Source organism: Temnothorax americanus, unplaced genomic scaffold (assembly GCF_048541705.1).
Source record: "Temnothorax americanus isolate GAGA-0224 unplaced genomic scaffold, ASM4854170v1 Scaffold91, whole genome shotgun sequence".
Lineage (NCBI taxonomy): Eukaryota > Metazoa > Arthropoda > Insecta > Hymenoptera > Formicidae > Temnothorax > Temnothorax americanus.
In genome coordinates, this window is record NW_027509814.1 from 354,944 (window position 1) to 369,123 (window position 14,180).

A 14,180-nucleotide genomic window follows, 5' to 3' on the forward strand; every position below is an offset into this window, starting at 1 on the left:
CGAGCGGAAGAAAAGAAAATGGAGCCGGGTGTCATGGTAGAGCCCCGTCCCGATATAGCTTTTTAAAAACAATTTTCTTTATGAACTTACAACGATGACTACTACCGCCCAACTTTTTCTCATCTCGGTTTACAGATTAAAACATAGTCAGATTTTTTACGGACTGAAACTGAATGTTGAAAGGCTGAATTTACTTTATCTTACGTATAGCGTACACAAATTTCTTTATAAGGTGAAAATTAATTTCTTATGAAATATATTATCTAACTGTAACGATAGCAATTTAGAAGCTGGGAAATGGCGTTTTACCGACGTACTTCGAAATTGCGTGCCATTTTCTCGAATTACTGTTCGCCGAAGCGGTAACGTAGCATTACCCGGACTTTGTACGGTATTACAAGTTATTACGTGTTGTCACAAGCGTACACAGGATCAAAGGCTCGTTTCGCGTGTAATCGAACTATGTCCCTTTCTCTTGCGACACGCTCGCCTTGCAACGCCATAACTGTCTATCTGCCTTGATATATTATATTCTTATTATGTGGTTCTCGTTATACTCTGCGCTCTGCTCGGACACACGTAATTGAATCCAGTGCATAGCGGTTTTCCTTGTGAATGTTAGCACTTAAAACTTATCTGGAAAATTACTCAAATAATTGAATTACCCGACAGTGAACCGAGACATGCTCCAGCAGCGCATTCATAAATAATATCCACCGTCGTTCGAGATCACCTAAACAAGAGAGGGAGAAAGTCTTATGTAGTAATGCCGACGCTCCCTACGTGCTCGATAAAAGTCGTCGCATCGTAAACGGCTGGAAAAGTCGGTGGCTGATAGTTAAAAGGATTAGTCGAGCCGCAAGTGTGGTGGCAGCGGGGGACGGGGGATTGACTGGTGAAAATTTCACCAGGACCGGTGGTTGCAATATCGCTTTTACGGGTGCACGGTAAAACCGAAAGATGCCTCTAAGACCGTCGTAGCGGGCGTACGTGCTGCTCGATGGGCATTAAGGGGTTAAGGTGCGCGAGACGCCAGACTTACGTACCTACGGACGGACAAACGAAGCAAGGGGATGAAACGGCCTGATGGGGATGCAGGTGGCGAGGGTCAAACAAAAACACCTTCCCGAGAAATATCCACGACAAGACCGGCAGCGGGCGAAACGGGCGCTCGTAAAACGGTAGGACCCGGATAAGTGGCGGGGAGACGGGATGAAGTTCTTAGGCGACAATATGTTTTTCCCTCGCGGCGAAACTCACCGTCGAGAATAAATCACCCCTTACTGTAAGCCGCATTAACCGCATAATCGACGAGTATATATTGTATAATTTTACTCTTTTTTCCGAAACAGAACGATTTAATTGAGCTGTATGCTTTTACGCGTAGCAATAAACGGTACCTTAATAAATTCGTGACTCAAGTTTACTCGAAACATACGTCGACCGTAAAACAAAATACGAGAAAAGTGTAAAAGCCCAGATATAAAGTAGTTGAAATAACGCGGAGCCACGGGCAACTTGATCCTCGGTGCGAACTTGACGACGCGACGCAAGGATTAAGAAAAAGCGACGAAGAGGGACGAATTAATCCATAACGCATATCGTCGACATAAGTATAGAGATAGCGAAAAGCCCGACCCAGGCCGACGCGCTGCGTCGCGAAGAACGGCGATTCGGAAATGTCTCGTTTAGAAATATCCGGTGATCTTTTCTAGCGAGTCGCGGCTTTAAGCCGATACACGCCGATCACGGGGGTCTACTTTATGGACAAAGGAATGGATCGGACGGAAAATAGAAAATTGCCGCGGCGCGCACGAGCGGCAAAGCTCACGGACTCGGCCGGCGACACGTACTCCTCTTTTTCTCTTCCTGGAGGCGTACTAAAATCTTAACGGGGGCGCCGTAAAATCGCGATTTATCGTTCCTCGATATAAAAATAAATTACGGTGCCATTATTTTTCGCGCACCGCGAGAAAGCGTCGCGAGGACATACGTAGCGTATAAGGCTTTTAAGTCGACATGCTTTGTTCAGACTCGAATCGATGGCTCGCGAAGTTATCGCGACAGCTACCGCGATATAGGGATATTCAATTAAGGGCACTTTGTAGGAATTCTCGTAGCGCGATTTATGCGGGTTTTACATTATACGTCCCTCGTAAAGTTTCCTTTAACCTTCACCCACTCTCTCTATCTACCGGAAGTGCATATATAGCCTATTCGGTATATCGATCATTTTTATGGAAAAATACACAATCGCGAAGAATTATCGCGCCATCGCTAACTGCACTTTAAACAAAATGCCTCCACACACGCTTTCCCGGATAATTCGACATGTTTCTCCTAATTTTCTCCACAAAGCAGCGGCGCAACTGAATCGGGACGGTCAGCTGTGCGAATTTCAAGAAGTTTTCGAGAAGGCCGCCGCCTGCTGGAATCTGGCCACGGGAATCGTTAAGAGTACATATGTCAGACTCGGGCGGCGCGGCGTCGCGACGCCGCCGGGGGGGCCAAATGGGAAAAAACGACGGTCGAACTTGGCTCATTACGGCGGTACGGTTTTTGATCTAAATGCGAATCTAACGAGGACACTGCGTGCTCATCGAGAGGGTAGCCTCACAATCTTCGCCGCGAAACTTCACTTATGGCGTTCGCCATAAAAGAATCGCTGAGAATTGTGTAGCATGGTATTTTACATTTAGGATTTTTCTCAAACATTTGCATTTAACAAAAATATAAATATAACAAAAATGCATTTTTGTTAAATGCATACGATTAAGGTAAATATAAAAAGCAATTGGAAATAATAAAGATGTATTGCTGTATTTTTATGACAGTAACGAGGAACCAATATCAAAATGCTGATAATATTCATGTACTGTTTGGAATTAACAAAATCGATTATCTGTCTCTCTCCATATATCTCGACTGACAATAACACGAATCATCTTGTTTATGTCACTACGTATACTAACAGATCGATAACTCGAGCCATTGGACAGTGACGAATGACTTTATATCGCTACTTTGTGAAAGCCAATTCCGGTTTTTGTTTTATAGTTTCTGATATATCCTTCCGAATTCCATACGCTCATGCTATTTTTTGTGCACCTGTGTAAAAAAAATACCTATGATCAAGAATTTGGCGAAGAACAACTAGCCGTCTACATCATGAAAAATTCCATTTGTCATAACTCGTTGAATTCTTGATAGGCGAATGTCTTCTAATTAAATCAACGTTATCTGTAATTATGTAGACGCGATTGTGCGATTAGATAAATTACACATCAATAATTCTGCATTCTTAATCGCAAGACGAAAACTTATGATATTTAAAATTATTTTTTTTTGTGTGATTTAAACCTCTTTTTTCTTGTTTATCTTTCCATCTGCTTGCGATGGACGTGTCATTTCATGAAAGCGCTATTATACTGGGTGTTCTCACTTTTAATTAAATCACCCATTGCATCAGCAAATGGCAATGAGGGAAGTAGCTATCTCGTTGCGCCGCCTTGACGAAACGAGTTGAAAAATAGAACACCCCTTTCGCCGTTGGGAAATACGTTTTAAATATGTAACGAACCAGTAGCTAATTAAATTAAAATTTTTGATGTGGATACCGTCACGCTTTGTGGAAAGCCCTGCAACGTTACTATTTGTACAAACGGACTGACCGACGCAAGGTATTAAATTTAATTTCCTTAAAGTGTCACTAACAAAAATTAACATTACAATTGAGTGACATGTTATTTATTTTTAAATTGAATTCTTGTGTTTCTATATTTTATTTATAATATTATTCTCTCTTTATTTGAAACATTTCTATTTAATTAAATAATTATATTTATGCGTGAAATTTCTCAGCGACGTGTTAACGCTTTCAATCTATCAGTTTAAATTACCTAGAACGACGGGAGCAAACACTCGAGCAGTGAAACATTTTAGACGGAAGGAGGCTGAAGGTTAAAACGACAACCGTTTCCATCCTGCGAATTGAATGAACACTTATTCATATTCATTGTACGTACCACTTTTACACATGCCATAAAGCACGGGCTGACGCTTTAAATGCCGCGACATCGTCCCGGTACAGAGCTCGTAGTGAAGCTCGTAGAAGTGAAAACGGGCGCGACTAAGTCAGACGCGGGCCTGCGGTCGGTCGTTACCACTGAACAGATTTTATTGTCGCTCGCGTATCGCATCGGCGCCATCAAAATGTCGCGTCGCGCTTGAATAATAAAACTCGTCTCCGTTATTCCTGCTGTTAACGTCCTCTCTACAACGTCATGAGAATGCGTCATAGGAATTTCGATTCTGTCAAGGGATCTTTATGGGCGAGAGTTGGCCGGAACGGGGTTCTTTATCATTCCGTGGAATTTCTTCGTATAGCTCCTTATGGCCATGAAAGAAACGACGTATCGCATACTTTAATCTCTATCGATCTAAGTTATTCCAAGAAATATTTTTGTTAAAATTATTAAACAAGAAACATGTTTATACACATAATTTCTTAATATTCAACATATTACGCCACAAGAAAAAATAAATGCGAGTGTTTCGATGCACGCAGGTGCACACAAAGACCAAGTTAATTGCGAGCTCGGTAAACAGCGCGTATTACATTTCTCGGAATTGCTCCGGAATGATTGCATGAGCCGGCGAGACACAAAGAAAACCTTATATAGATGTTTTTCGTTTCCCTCGCACTCGTTTCCGTTGATAAATCACGAACGGATCTCGTTCGGTGCGCGTGAGTTAAGCAGTTTTTTCAAAATCTCTTTTCATACGGCGTGAGAAAACGGCGTTCTCCACGATGGTCACCTAGATTGGCTTCCCCGAAGAATATATACCTGCACGTCCAGGTCTTTCTTTGTTCGACCGGACTCGTCCAGCGATTCTTCCAACGATCGCGCGAGTGACGTATGTATACCCGGAAAATGTACTCGGCGCGGCGTCGAGGCGCTTAGACGTGACGGCGCCCGCGCCGTTCACGTGCGGCGCCGCACGCAACCCCTAAGTGCTATTAGCCGCACCATATCAACCTCCCCCGGAGACCTAACCGACTCTCCTTGGCCGGCTGTAACCCTTTCATACGCTACTCGTTGTTGTCCAGTTCTCCCGATAACGTCGAACGGCCGTTGCCCGGCTCGTCAATGGAGACAGATTCACAATCTCGCGTAGATTAGGACGTGTGTCGCGTTTTATTTGAAATATTATGCTATTTCTCGCAAGAAAGAATCTATGCGTATCTATACTTAACGATCCGTCTGCTATATTTTTTTCTATTTTTACGAATAGAATGTGACAAATTGATCTTAACGTTTAAATTTCAACATGAAAGGAAGTAAAGAAAAAATATTTAGCTTTAAAACGCTTTTTTTATTTTTATTTTATTTATTAAAAAATTATTTTTACACATAATTTACAAGACAGTTTACAAATAATAATTTTTCAACGAATTTTTATTTAATATACAAGTGGTATGTTTATTGTGCAAAGTTACAAAAATAGAGGAAAATATAGCAGACGGATCGTTATAAATACGCTTTAAATATATAATGAGTATTATTCATGACTTTGTGAATATCGTTAACAAATGAGAAGAGAATAAAAGCCCATCTATTATTCGGGCTTTCAATGTCGCTGATTGAACGCCGGTAATTTTCTTGAAATCGCGTGGAATAAGCGAAATGAGGTTACGACGTGAAATAAGAGATCGTTGCCGTAGAACGCAGGCCGAAAAATCTTGACCTTACCGTCTCGCCGTTGGCGCCGCCATCTTGTGCACGTCGTTAAGCTTAACGACCGCTTTCAGAATTGCCGCGGCCTTTTTTCGCCATAACGAGACGCGGCACTTGGTTCTTCGCACCCCATTCTCCCATGGTTTCCCCGTGCGAGAGACGACATTTAAGTCCGCGTAACTTCATTGTTATGGGGGCAGTGCCGCGCGGCACCGGCGCGGCGGGATGAAGCGAGGAACTTCAACTTCTCGCGTCTCGCATAATCGCGCACTGGAGAAATCGATTCACCGTTGAATTCCGCGATAAGAGTCTGGGTGTAGGGATCACCTTTATTTTCGCAACCACTCTTTACTGCAATGCGCCATACACTTTCGTTGATTTTATTTTTGGTTGATAAAATGCTGTAAAATATATTTTTCGTCTTTGAGTTATCGCTTCCTCATGTTGTATTTCTTGCGTGTAAGATTCGGTTTAGACTCTATTTTTTAACAAAAAAATGAATTATTTTGTTTAGTACAATATTTAAGAATATTTTTAATAAGGTTATTTAATTTGGAATTCGTTTGTATATTCACATTGCTCATTCATCGAATTCAGTGGAAAGAAAATCATCGCGGAACAAAAGTGGCAGGATAACAAACGGTCGATTTCACCGATCGAACTTCGCCGCGTCGTTCGCCCGGCACGCGCCCTTCACTTCGCGAGACAGAGCGGGCGGAATGGGGGTCGGTTGTTCCGCGTCTATATGAAACTTAATATTCCGTAGGAATTAAGGACTTACATAAGGACGCCGACGGCAAGAAGAAAGGCGCACGGTAAAAACCACCCACCCTCACCTCCGTCAGCTTTACCTACACTTACACTCGCTCGAGTAATCGATAGGGTGACTCATCGAGGGCGGTGACAGAGCTTTTTACCTCTCCCCTCCTGCCTTCGCTCTCCCTCTTTTTCTGTTTCTTGCCTTTCTTGCCTACAGCACTCTTCTCCATCCACCCTCAACTTCGTTCTTTCGCCCTTGCTCGCTTCCGGCTTGTACGCTCCTCTCTCCTCGTCTCCCTATGTGAGAAAGCGTGTCCAAACTTTAAAACTTTCCGCAGCAGCCCACTTTTCGGTTGGACTCCTGTGTGTGCGAGTTCCTTCGGGGCGACGAAATAACGGGACGCATCCCAAAGTATGCAGCTGCAACTGCGCCGCGCACCGCGAACTGGAACGCGAGCAGCAGTTTCGCCCGCAGCCAATTTGTCGCCCCGTCTAGTCGCCCCGTCTGTGCCGATTTGATTCGGCTCTTTTCGAAAGTCACGTTTCCGTGTAGACTTTTTCAAGATCTAAGTAACATTTAATTCATTTAAATTATTGCTATAATTGCTATTCTTAATCAGATATAATAGCAATATTGAATTCAACGTTCTGAACGTTTGTTTTGAAATTTTGTTATCGCATACCAGTATGCGGCGCAATAATTAGGGATTATTACGCGTACTTTACTCGCCGATAATGTAAAATTTTCCATTTGCATCGCGAAGTTTGTCTAATCTGGTTCAAAGTAAAATTTACAAGCTTGGTGGAATTCGTTCTCACGAATGAATTCCGGAACCGCCCCGTGAAACAACTTCGAACACCGTCCGCATTTCTGCGTTATCCTTGCCGCTCTTAATTGTCTCGTTCGCGTAGCCCTTTCCGCGATCCCAACAGGCGTTCAAACTTTAAACTGCTTCATTCCACGCGAAATAACGAGACATGTTCGCGGAACGACTGCAAACGCTATACGCTGTCGTGCTATAACGTCTGTAACAGGTAGCTAGAACGAATCTCTCGTTCGCAGCCGATTCGTTAGCAGACCGTCTTTTCGTTCATCCGTCGATTCTCTATTTTTTCCTCAAACTTGAAAATAAGCAAACTTTTTCAAGATGAAAAGTGCACGTAAAAGTCGTAACTTTTAACACTCGTGCGTAATTTAAGTTCCATTTTTGGTAGCATGCGTAAAATTCAAATTTTCAACACAGGATTGTTGCAAAAATATTCTGAAATATTTCTAAAAGAATCTTTTCATATCCTCTATGTGTTACGTTATTGTTTTTCTTTTTTTTATAGCAAAAGAAGATAGTATTTCAAAGAGAGAACAGTCATGCGAAAAAGTGGGTTAAAAAATATGTGATAAAGTATTTTATCTAAAAGAAAGCTCCTTGCATTACGGAACTCGTTAAACGCGTCCAAGTGGATGGACAATTTTTATTTCCATTTTCTTTTTTATTCGTCTCTCTTTCAGACACAACGCGCGTCTGGTTGCGCCACGTGAGAGATTTTTTAAGATAGGATTTTAACGAGCACGTAGGTTATTTTTCAGAGTCTTCCTCCGCCAGTCGCCTTAATACTTTTCGCTCAGCTCCTCTCCGTGCATCGGACGTGCTCTCGAACTTTAAAACACATCCCGCCGTTCGACCTTCCCCGCGGACCCCCTCCCGCGAGCCAATATTTTTACATGACAAAAATAACGAGATGCATTCAGTGGGGAGTGAAGTCGTCGCCCGCACTCGCACGTATCTATAAAGCCCGGTCTACATAGGCCGCAGTTCGCAAAACGCAAGACACACGCACAGTCTACATGTCAATCTAACATCTCTGTGTATAGAAGTTAGATTGACATGTAGGCTGTGCGTGTGTCTTGCGTTTTGCGAACTGTGGCTTATGTAGACCGGGCTTAACGAGCACGTGGCGGAATGTCGTTGCCTGCAGACAATTTGTCGGCCTTTTCGCTCATTCATTTGTCCTTTCTCTTCGATTTTATTTTATTACGCAAATTACAAACCTCATCAAACGCTAACGAACTTTTGAAAAAAAAAAAAAATTTGTGTTGATTTTTATAAATAGAAGTTTAATTGTATCCGCGGGCAGAAGTACTGTGTGCAAAAAGTACATTTTTTTATAAATTGATGCAGTCAAAAATAAAATTTTACATCAGTATTTTTTAATATAACGCTGCAGACGACACTTACAAACACGTTTTATTTTATAAACGAGTTGTTAAATGATAGTATATCACATAAAATATCGTGTAATTAAACTTTCAGTTCTGTTTAACTCGCGTATCGCGCGTACAGTTGTTCGTAAATATAAATTTCATAGAGCACTCTATTATTAATTACTGTAATTACCAGTATAATACGGTGTTGGAGCACACCACGCGCGTTATAAAATAATTACTCAATTTAATCGTTTTTTAATACATTGTAAAAAGACTCACCCCGGGCTTTGTGACATTCCAATAAATGAATAACAAATTTAACATTGAATAATATTGCACGAATTGCACAAACAATTCGCTATTCCCGAAAATTAAACGATAATATTAAGCTATCAAAAAATACGATTTTACTCTTCAATCAACTAATTAAGTTTTAACGAAAAACGTTGCTAACACGCTGGCTCTTCGTCGAACAAAGAAAAATTCAAAGTAACAAGGCCATTAATTTTAGCTTTGATCGATCAGTTCCTCGCTGATTTGCGTCTCTCGCCACTTTGTTGTAAACGAAACGAGCGGCGTCAATTAATCTATTTAAATAAGTGATCAGTTAAACTGCTTTTTTCAACATTATATTAACTCCCACGAAGGAAGTACGTATTTTTCACCGCGTAACTCGTTTAGCGCCGTTTCATGTGCAACAAGTTAATAGGCTTTTTTTGTGTGACCGTATACGCTAACCCGACTTTCGAAAAAAATAAAAGGGAAGATCGTTACGTATATACGCGCGAACGTTGTTTGAATGATGGAACGTATCGACGCGCATGATGAGAGTTCATTGCCCGTCCGCTTCTCGAATCGCAGATTCGTGATTGGTATTTACGTCGCGACCGCGTCTGCCATAAATGCGAAACTATGGTGTTTATTGACGATGCCGGGCGAACGCGGACTGAATGAACATCCGCAAATTCACGTTCGGCGTACCTGTCTGCGATTTTATAGTTGCACGCTTCCTTTTCCGAGCCGCAGAATTTTCTATCCGGAACGTAAAAGATAGACCTTTAGATTCAGAATTATCGGACTCCGATATTTATATTTAATAAAAAAGAATAGACTTTTTAGATTTAAATCTCGCCGTTCCTCAGGTACAGAATCGGGAGTTTGAAGCGGGACGAAACATTGCAGTATTTTTAGTTTGGCCTATCAGCTTCGCGCCGCGAGTCCCAGCTCCGACGAAAAAGAAGTTCCTTTCGCGAAAGCGGGGAAGCTTTAGGCTTCACGGTGGTCGAATAATCAATAGCGGGTGGCGCGAGCGAGACGGGTAGACGTAGACGCAGATAGGAGAGTCGCGGATGGAAGAAAGGAAGGAAGGAAGGGACAAATGGGAGGCCAAGGAGAAATTCGGAGACTTGGAGCTTTTGCACGTTTGCTCGCGCTCGCCCGCCGATATAGAGCGCATCGATAAGCCATCCTTAGCCGATTATTTTGCGAGGGTATCGCCAAGTATCGGGCCGAGCTTTTCCGCCAACATGACAGCCGTCAGACCAGCATGGATTCGTTTTGTCGCTTCCTGTACAACGCCGTTCTCACCGTTGTTGTCTTTCTCAGGATTATCAGTGAGTAGCGAGAGCGTGAACATCGATCGGGCAGATCGTTGGATTGAATTAATATGGTTGCGCGTATAACGAGCGTTTCGTGACAAACGATTTGAGAATGGTCTTTGACGAAAATGTTTCTGAAACTAAGCGATTCTGCACGCGAAATGTGTTCTCTATTAAGCCCCTTGCACAATAGGCGATAGCGATAGCGATAGCGACAGCGACAAAGTTGCCGACAAAGGTATAGCTTTGTCGGCAACCTTGTCGCTGTCGCTATCGCTATCGCCTATTGTGCAAGGGGCTTTAGTATCAGTCGAAAAGCTATTTGTGGATTTTTTATTTTATTTAGTCGACAATTATACCAGACATGAAGCTGAGCAATCATAATGGCTGTGTGATGTAAATTCCTGCGGCCGGAGAGCTCTATATATTAACGAGCGAGGTGTACTCTGCCAATACTAACCGCGCTGAACAAATTTTATTAGTATTCCGTGCGAGTTACCGCAAAGATAGTCGGAATATCGGATAACCGCGGCTGCAGTATTTAACTTGGCTATCTATCTATCCCGGACGACCTTAAAGCTTTAACGCCCGTGCCATTACTCTCTCTCTCTCTCTCTCTCTCTCTCTCTCTCTCTCTCTCTCTCTCTCTCTCTCTCTCTCGCCGCGTTCGGATAATACCTCGTCTTGGACGATCTCGGAACGACAAGCTTTCTTACGCGTAATCGCCGCTGCGATAGATTAGCGCGAACTTAAATTGGATTCCGATTCGGGGTATTCGACCTTCCGGTTTTTCGCGAAAAGCACAGCCGAACTTTTAAACATTTGTCGTGCTCCGCTTTCTCGGGCGAGCGGCTCTCTCAATTTCTTGACGCTCGCGGTCGCGCCTCGTATCGGAAATTCGATTCCTCGACGTGAAATACATCCGATCTCGCCGAATTCCGTATAACGTTAAAACCGGCGCCGGCGTTTACTCTGATATCGGAGACTGTCGGTCGCGTATCGATACCGTGTATCAAGCCGACCTTTGGCGACATGCGTCTCACGGCATGCACCGGCAGCTGCGGTCGATCGCATCTGCTACCACGGTCTGCCATACCTCCCGGAGCCTTGACCTTTGGCCGCTCGTTATCTACTGGTATTTAAAGCCGCGCGAAAAAAAAAACCGCCCGCGCGGTCGTGACGTAGCGTTGCGCCGGCACGCGAAAACAACCGGGGCCGGGCCGTTCGAGATTTCCGCGAAGTAATAATGCTCTCCTCGAGAAAACGGGACCGCTTATTATCAAGGGCAGTCACGTCAGCGAGAGGGAACGGCGAGAGTAACTATACGCATGCGTTCCCGAAAAATCGATGCCTATATAATTTTCTACGAATGAATACACGATACAATTGCTTCCAAGTCGTCTCGAGGTTGGAACCGCTACGACAGAGATTTCTGAAACGCGATATCTATTCTTCCTTGACTATTCGTTTCGTCGTGTTTTATGTTTTATTTCTCCGTTGCCCCATTTGCGTGTTTGATGAAAATTATCGTAAGAATTGCCTTGAAAATCGTCTGAATAATTAATTTTCTCGTCGTTATAGCGGGGCGCATTTTGCATCGATAATATATCTTCGATCGTTTCCATGCATATTTAACAGTTATAAGCAGGCACATGTAAAAATAATAAAATGTAGATCCTTTCTGACAAAGTATTTTTATTTATGTCCGATAAAATTATAGAAATGTAATATACGTTTCTAATATATTACATCGCAGATAATTTTGGAACATCTGTTCTAACAAGATGTGTCTCTTTGTTTTCCAGAAAACGGCCTTCTCTCCTTCGAAAACCCCAACTACCATCTGGATCCAGCTCGGCTGGACGATGCTCTGAACAGCAATGGAAACGGCAGTTCTCTGTACGATGAATTATATCAGGAACTGGTCGGCAGCGGCGGCAGAAGTGGCGAGGTGACCGGCGGCGGTGGCGGGGGAGGGGGCGGTGGAACGAGGGTGCAGGCACGCAGAACCTACGCCACATTGGATTTGGGCAGTATGGGGGTGGACGTCACTCAGGGCCCCCTCACGCAGGATTCCGTGACGGACGACGCTCCCGACAACACGGACAACCATAACCTAGGGTGAGTACTGTTAGCACTGTTACGTTTTTTTTCTCGCTCTTTCTCTCTCTCTCTCTCTCTCTCTCTCTCTCTCTCTCTCTCTCTCTCTTTGGCGGCCGATAAATGGTTTCCCGATGCACGCGCTGATAGAAATACATCAATCTCTCCTCTTTGAATTTTATAAAATATTTAATTACAACATTTTTGATAACATAATAAAGATTATTTTTATTAAGCAAATTCTTAAATACATCATTAGATGGCATTATTTTACATAATTTAAATATTATCAAATTATCATAATAGGTGATACGTAATGATATACAGAATGTACTGCGTTTGCTCCAAACAGGGCGGAATATACTCTAAATAAGTCATTTTTAAGACCCGATTGAATCTAGGACCCACGCGACGCACTCTAGAATTTTTATGCACTCACGCGTAATATCCACAAGCCTGTCACGTCCTGTCTGGCTGAGTATACGAGCTGGAAATTTATGATAGACTATGTCGCCGTTGTCAACGCCGCGCCGTAATCGCCTAACGTCGTTACCTGCAACGTACCCCCAACGACAGCTCCTGGCTGTCTTTATCTTCCTCCCCGAACCGAAGTCTTGAAATTCCATCCCGTCGATCACGCGTTCAAAGTCGCACGAGTAAACTATATAAGAGGGAGGAGGGTCGAAACGACCGGAATAAACTCGGTTACGTTTCGTCGATTTTCAATACAACGGCTTTCAATGTAACAAAAGATTTTCAATATAACGGCTTCACGGTTTCTATCTTTATCTCTTTGAGACGAGTGAACCAGCTAAAATTGATCATATATATATATATATAGTCCGAGATACGTATAAATTGTTTATATCGAAGTCGCGAATTGAATCCTCACGAATAAAAAGAAACTATCTTTGCTCCGGTAGTTTGATTAAGGCGGACTGCTATTAAATTCTTAAAATCAAATTCAATTCGTTGCCACGGGCGCCCCGTCGTGATAAAAATCGCCTGCATATTCGACGTGAACGTTCGCCGGCTCTTGGCGAGGTCGAGATCATATTTGTGCCTGTCATTCTTCCTCTCTTTTATTCATCGCGCATGAATCCGCGGCGATGGAAGTGGTACGAATCGATAAATAGTCAGACCGAGCGGCAACGCGAGCGACAGCGCGCCCGGGATAGAGAGACAGCACACAGCCGGATATGTCGATAAATAGCGGCCGGAAATTTCAATAAATATATGGAACGGGGAAAGCGCAGCCGAATTTGCGACACGCGACATATCAGGCAAGATTCCACGGTATAAAGTAAGACCACGGAGGTAAACGCCGTACTATTAAGGTATATACGTGTCACATTCGGGGCAACGAGCTCAAAGTCCGCGCGCGATCATATAAGAGACCCCACTTTGTGGAAATGTGGGTGTGTGTGTGTGTGTGTGTGTGTTTGCGAGCGGCAGTTACGAGAAGATACACGCGAGCGAGCTTATGGCCGCGACTACCTCCGGCATAACGTCGAACGCGAGCATATAAATAATGCGGCGTCCCCCGGTGCCTGCACATGCACCGGCGCATACGTCGGTGAATTTATGTAGAGACTCCACGTCGCCTACGCTCGGTAGTTGATAAAAGTTTCAACGCGTGGGCATTCGCGGTTGCAGATCGAACGATCATTACGGATTATCGATCTCCCTCCTACCCCCCGTCTCTCTATCCGGAACGAATCTTGTCAGTTGCACATGATAAATTGGCAATTTATTTTTGGTGTGCTTAAATAAAAATATACT

At 43.4% G+C, this 14,180-nt stretch overlaps 1 protein-coding gene across 1 annotated transcript in view; it reads left to right on the forward strand.

Annotated features, from left to right (window-relative positions):
- Positions 1-14,180, forward strand: part of LOC143908304 (protein Fe65 homolog) — a 171,798-nt gene that overhangs the window by 114,984 nt on the left and 42,634 nt on the right. The window contains exon 3 of the mRNA XM_077425922.1: positions 12,104-12,419. Coding sequence (XP_077282048.1) covers positions 12,104-12,419 — 316 coding nt within the window. The remainder of the gene's footprint in view (positions 1-12,103; positions 12,420-14,180) is intronic.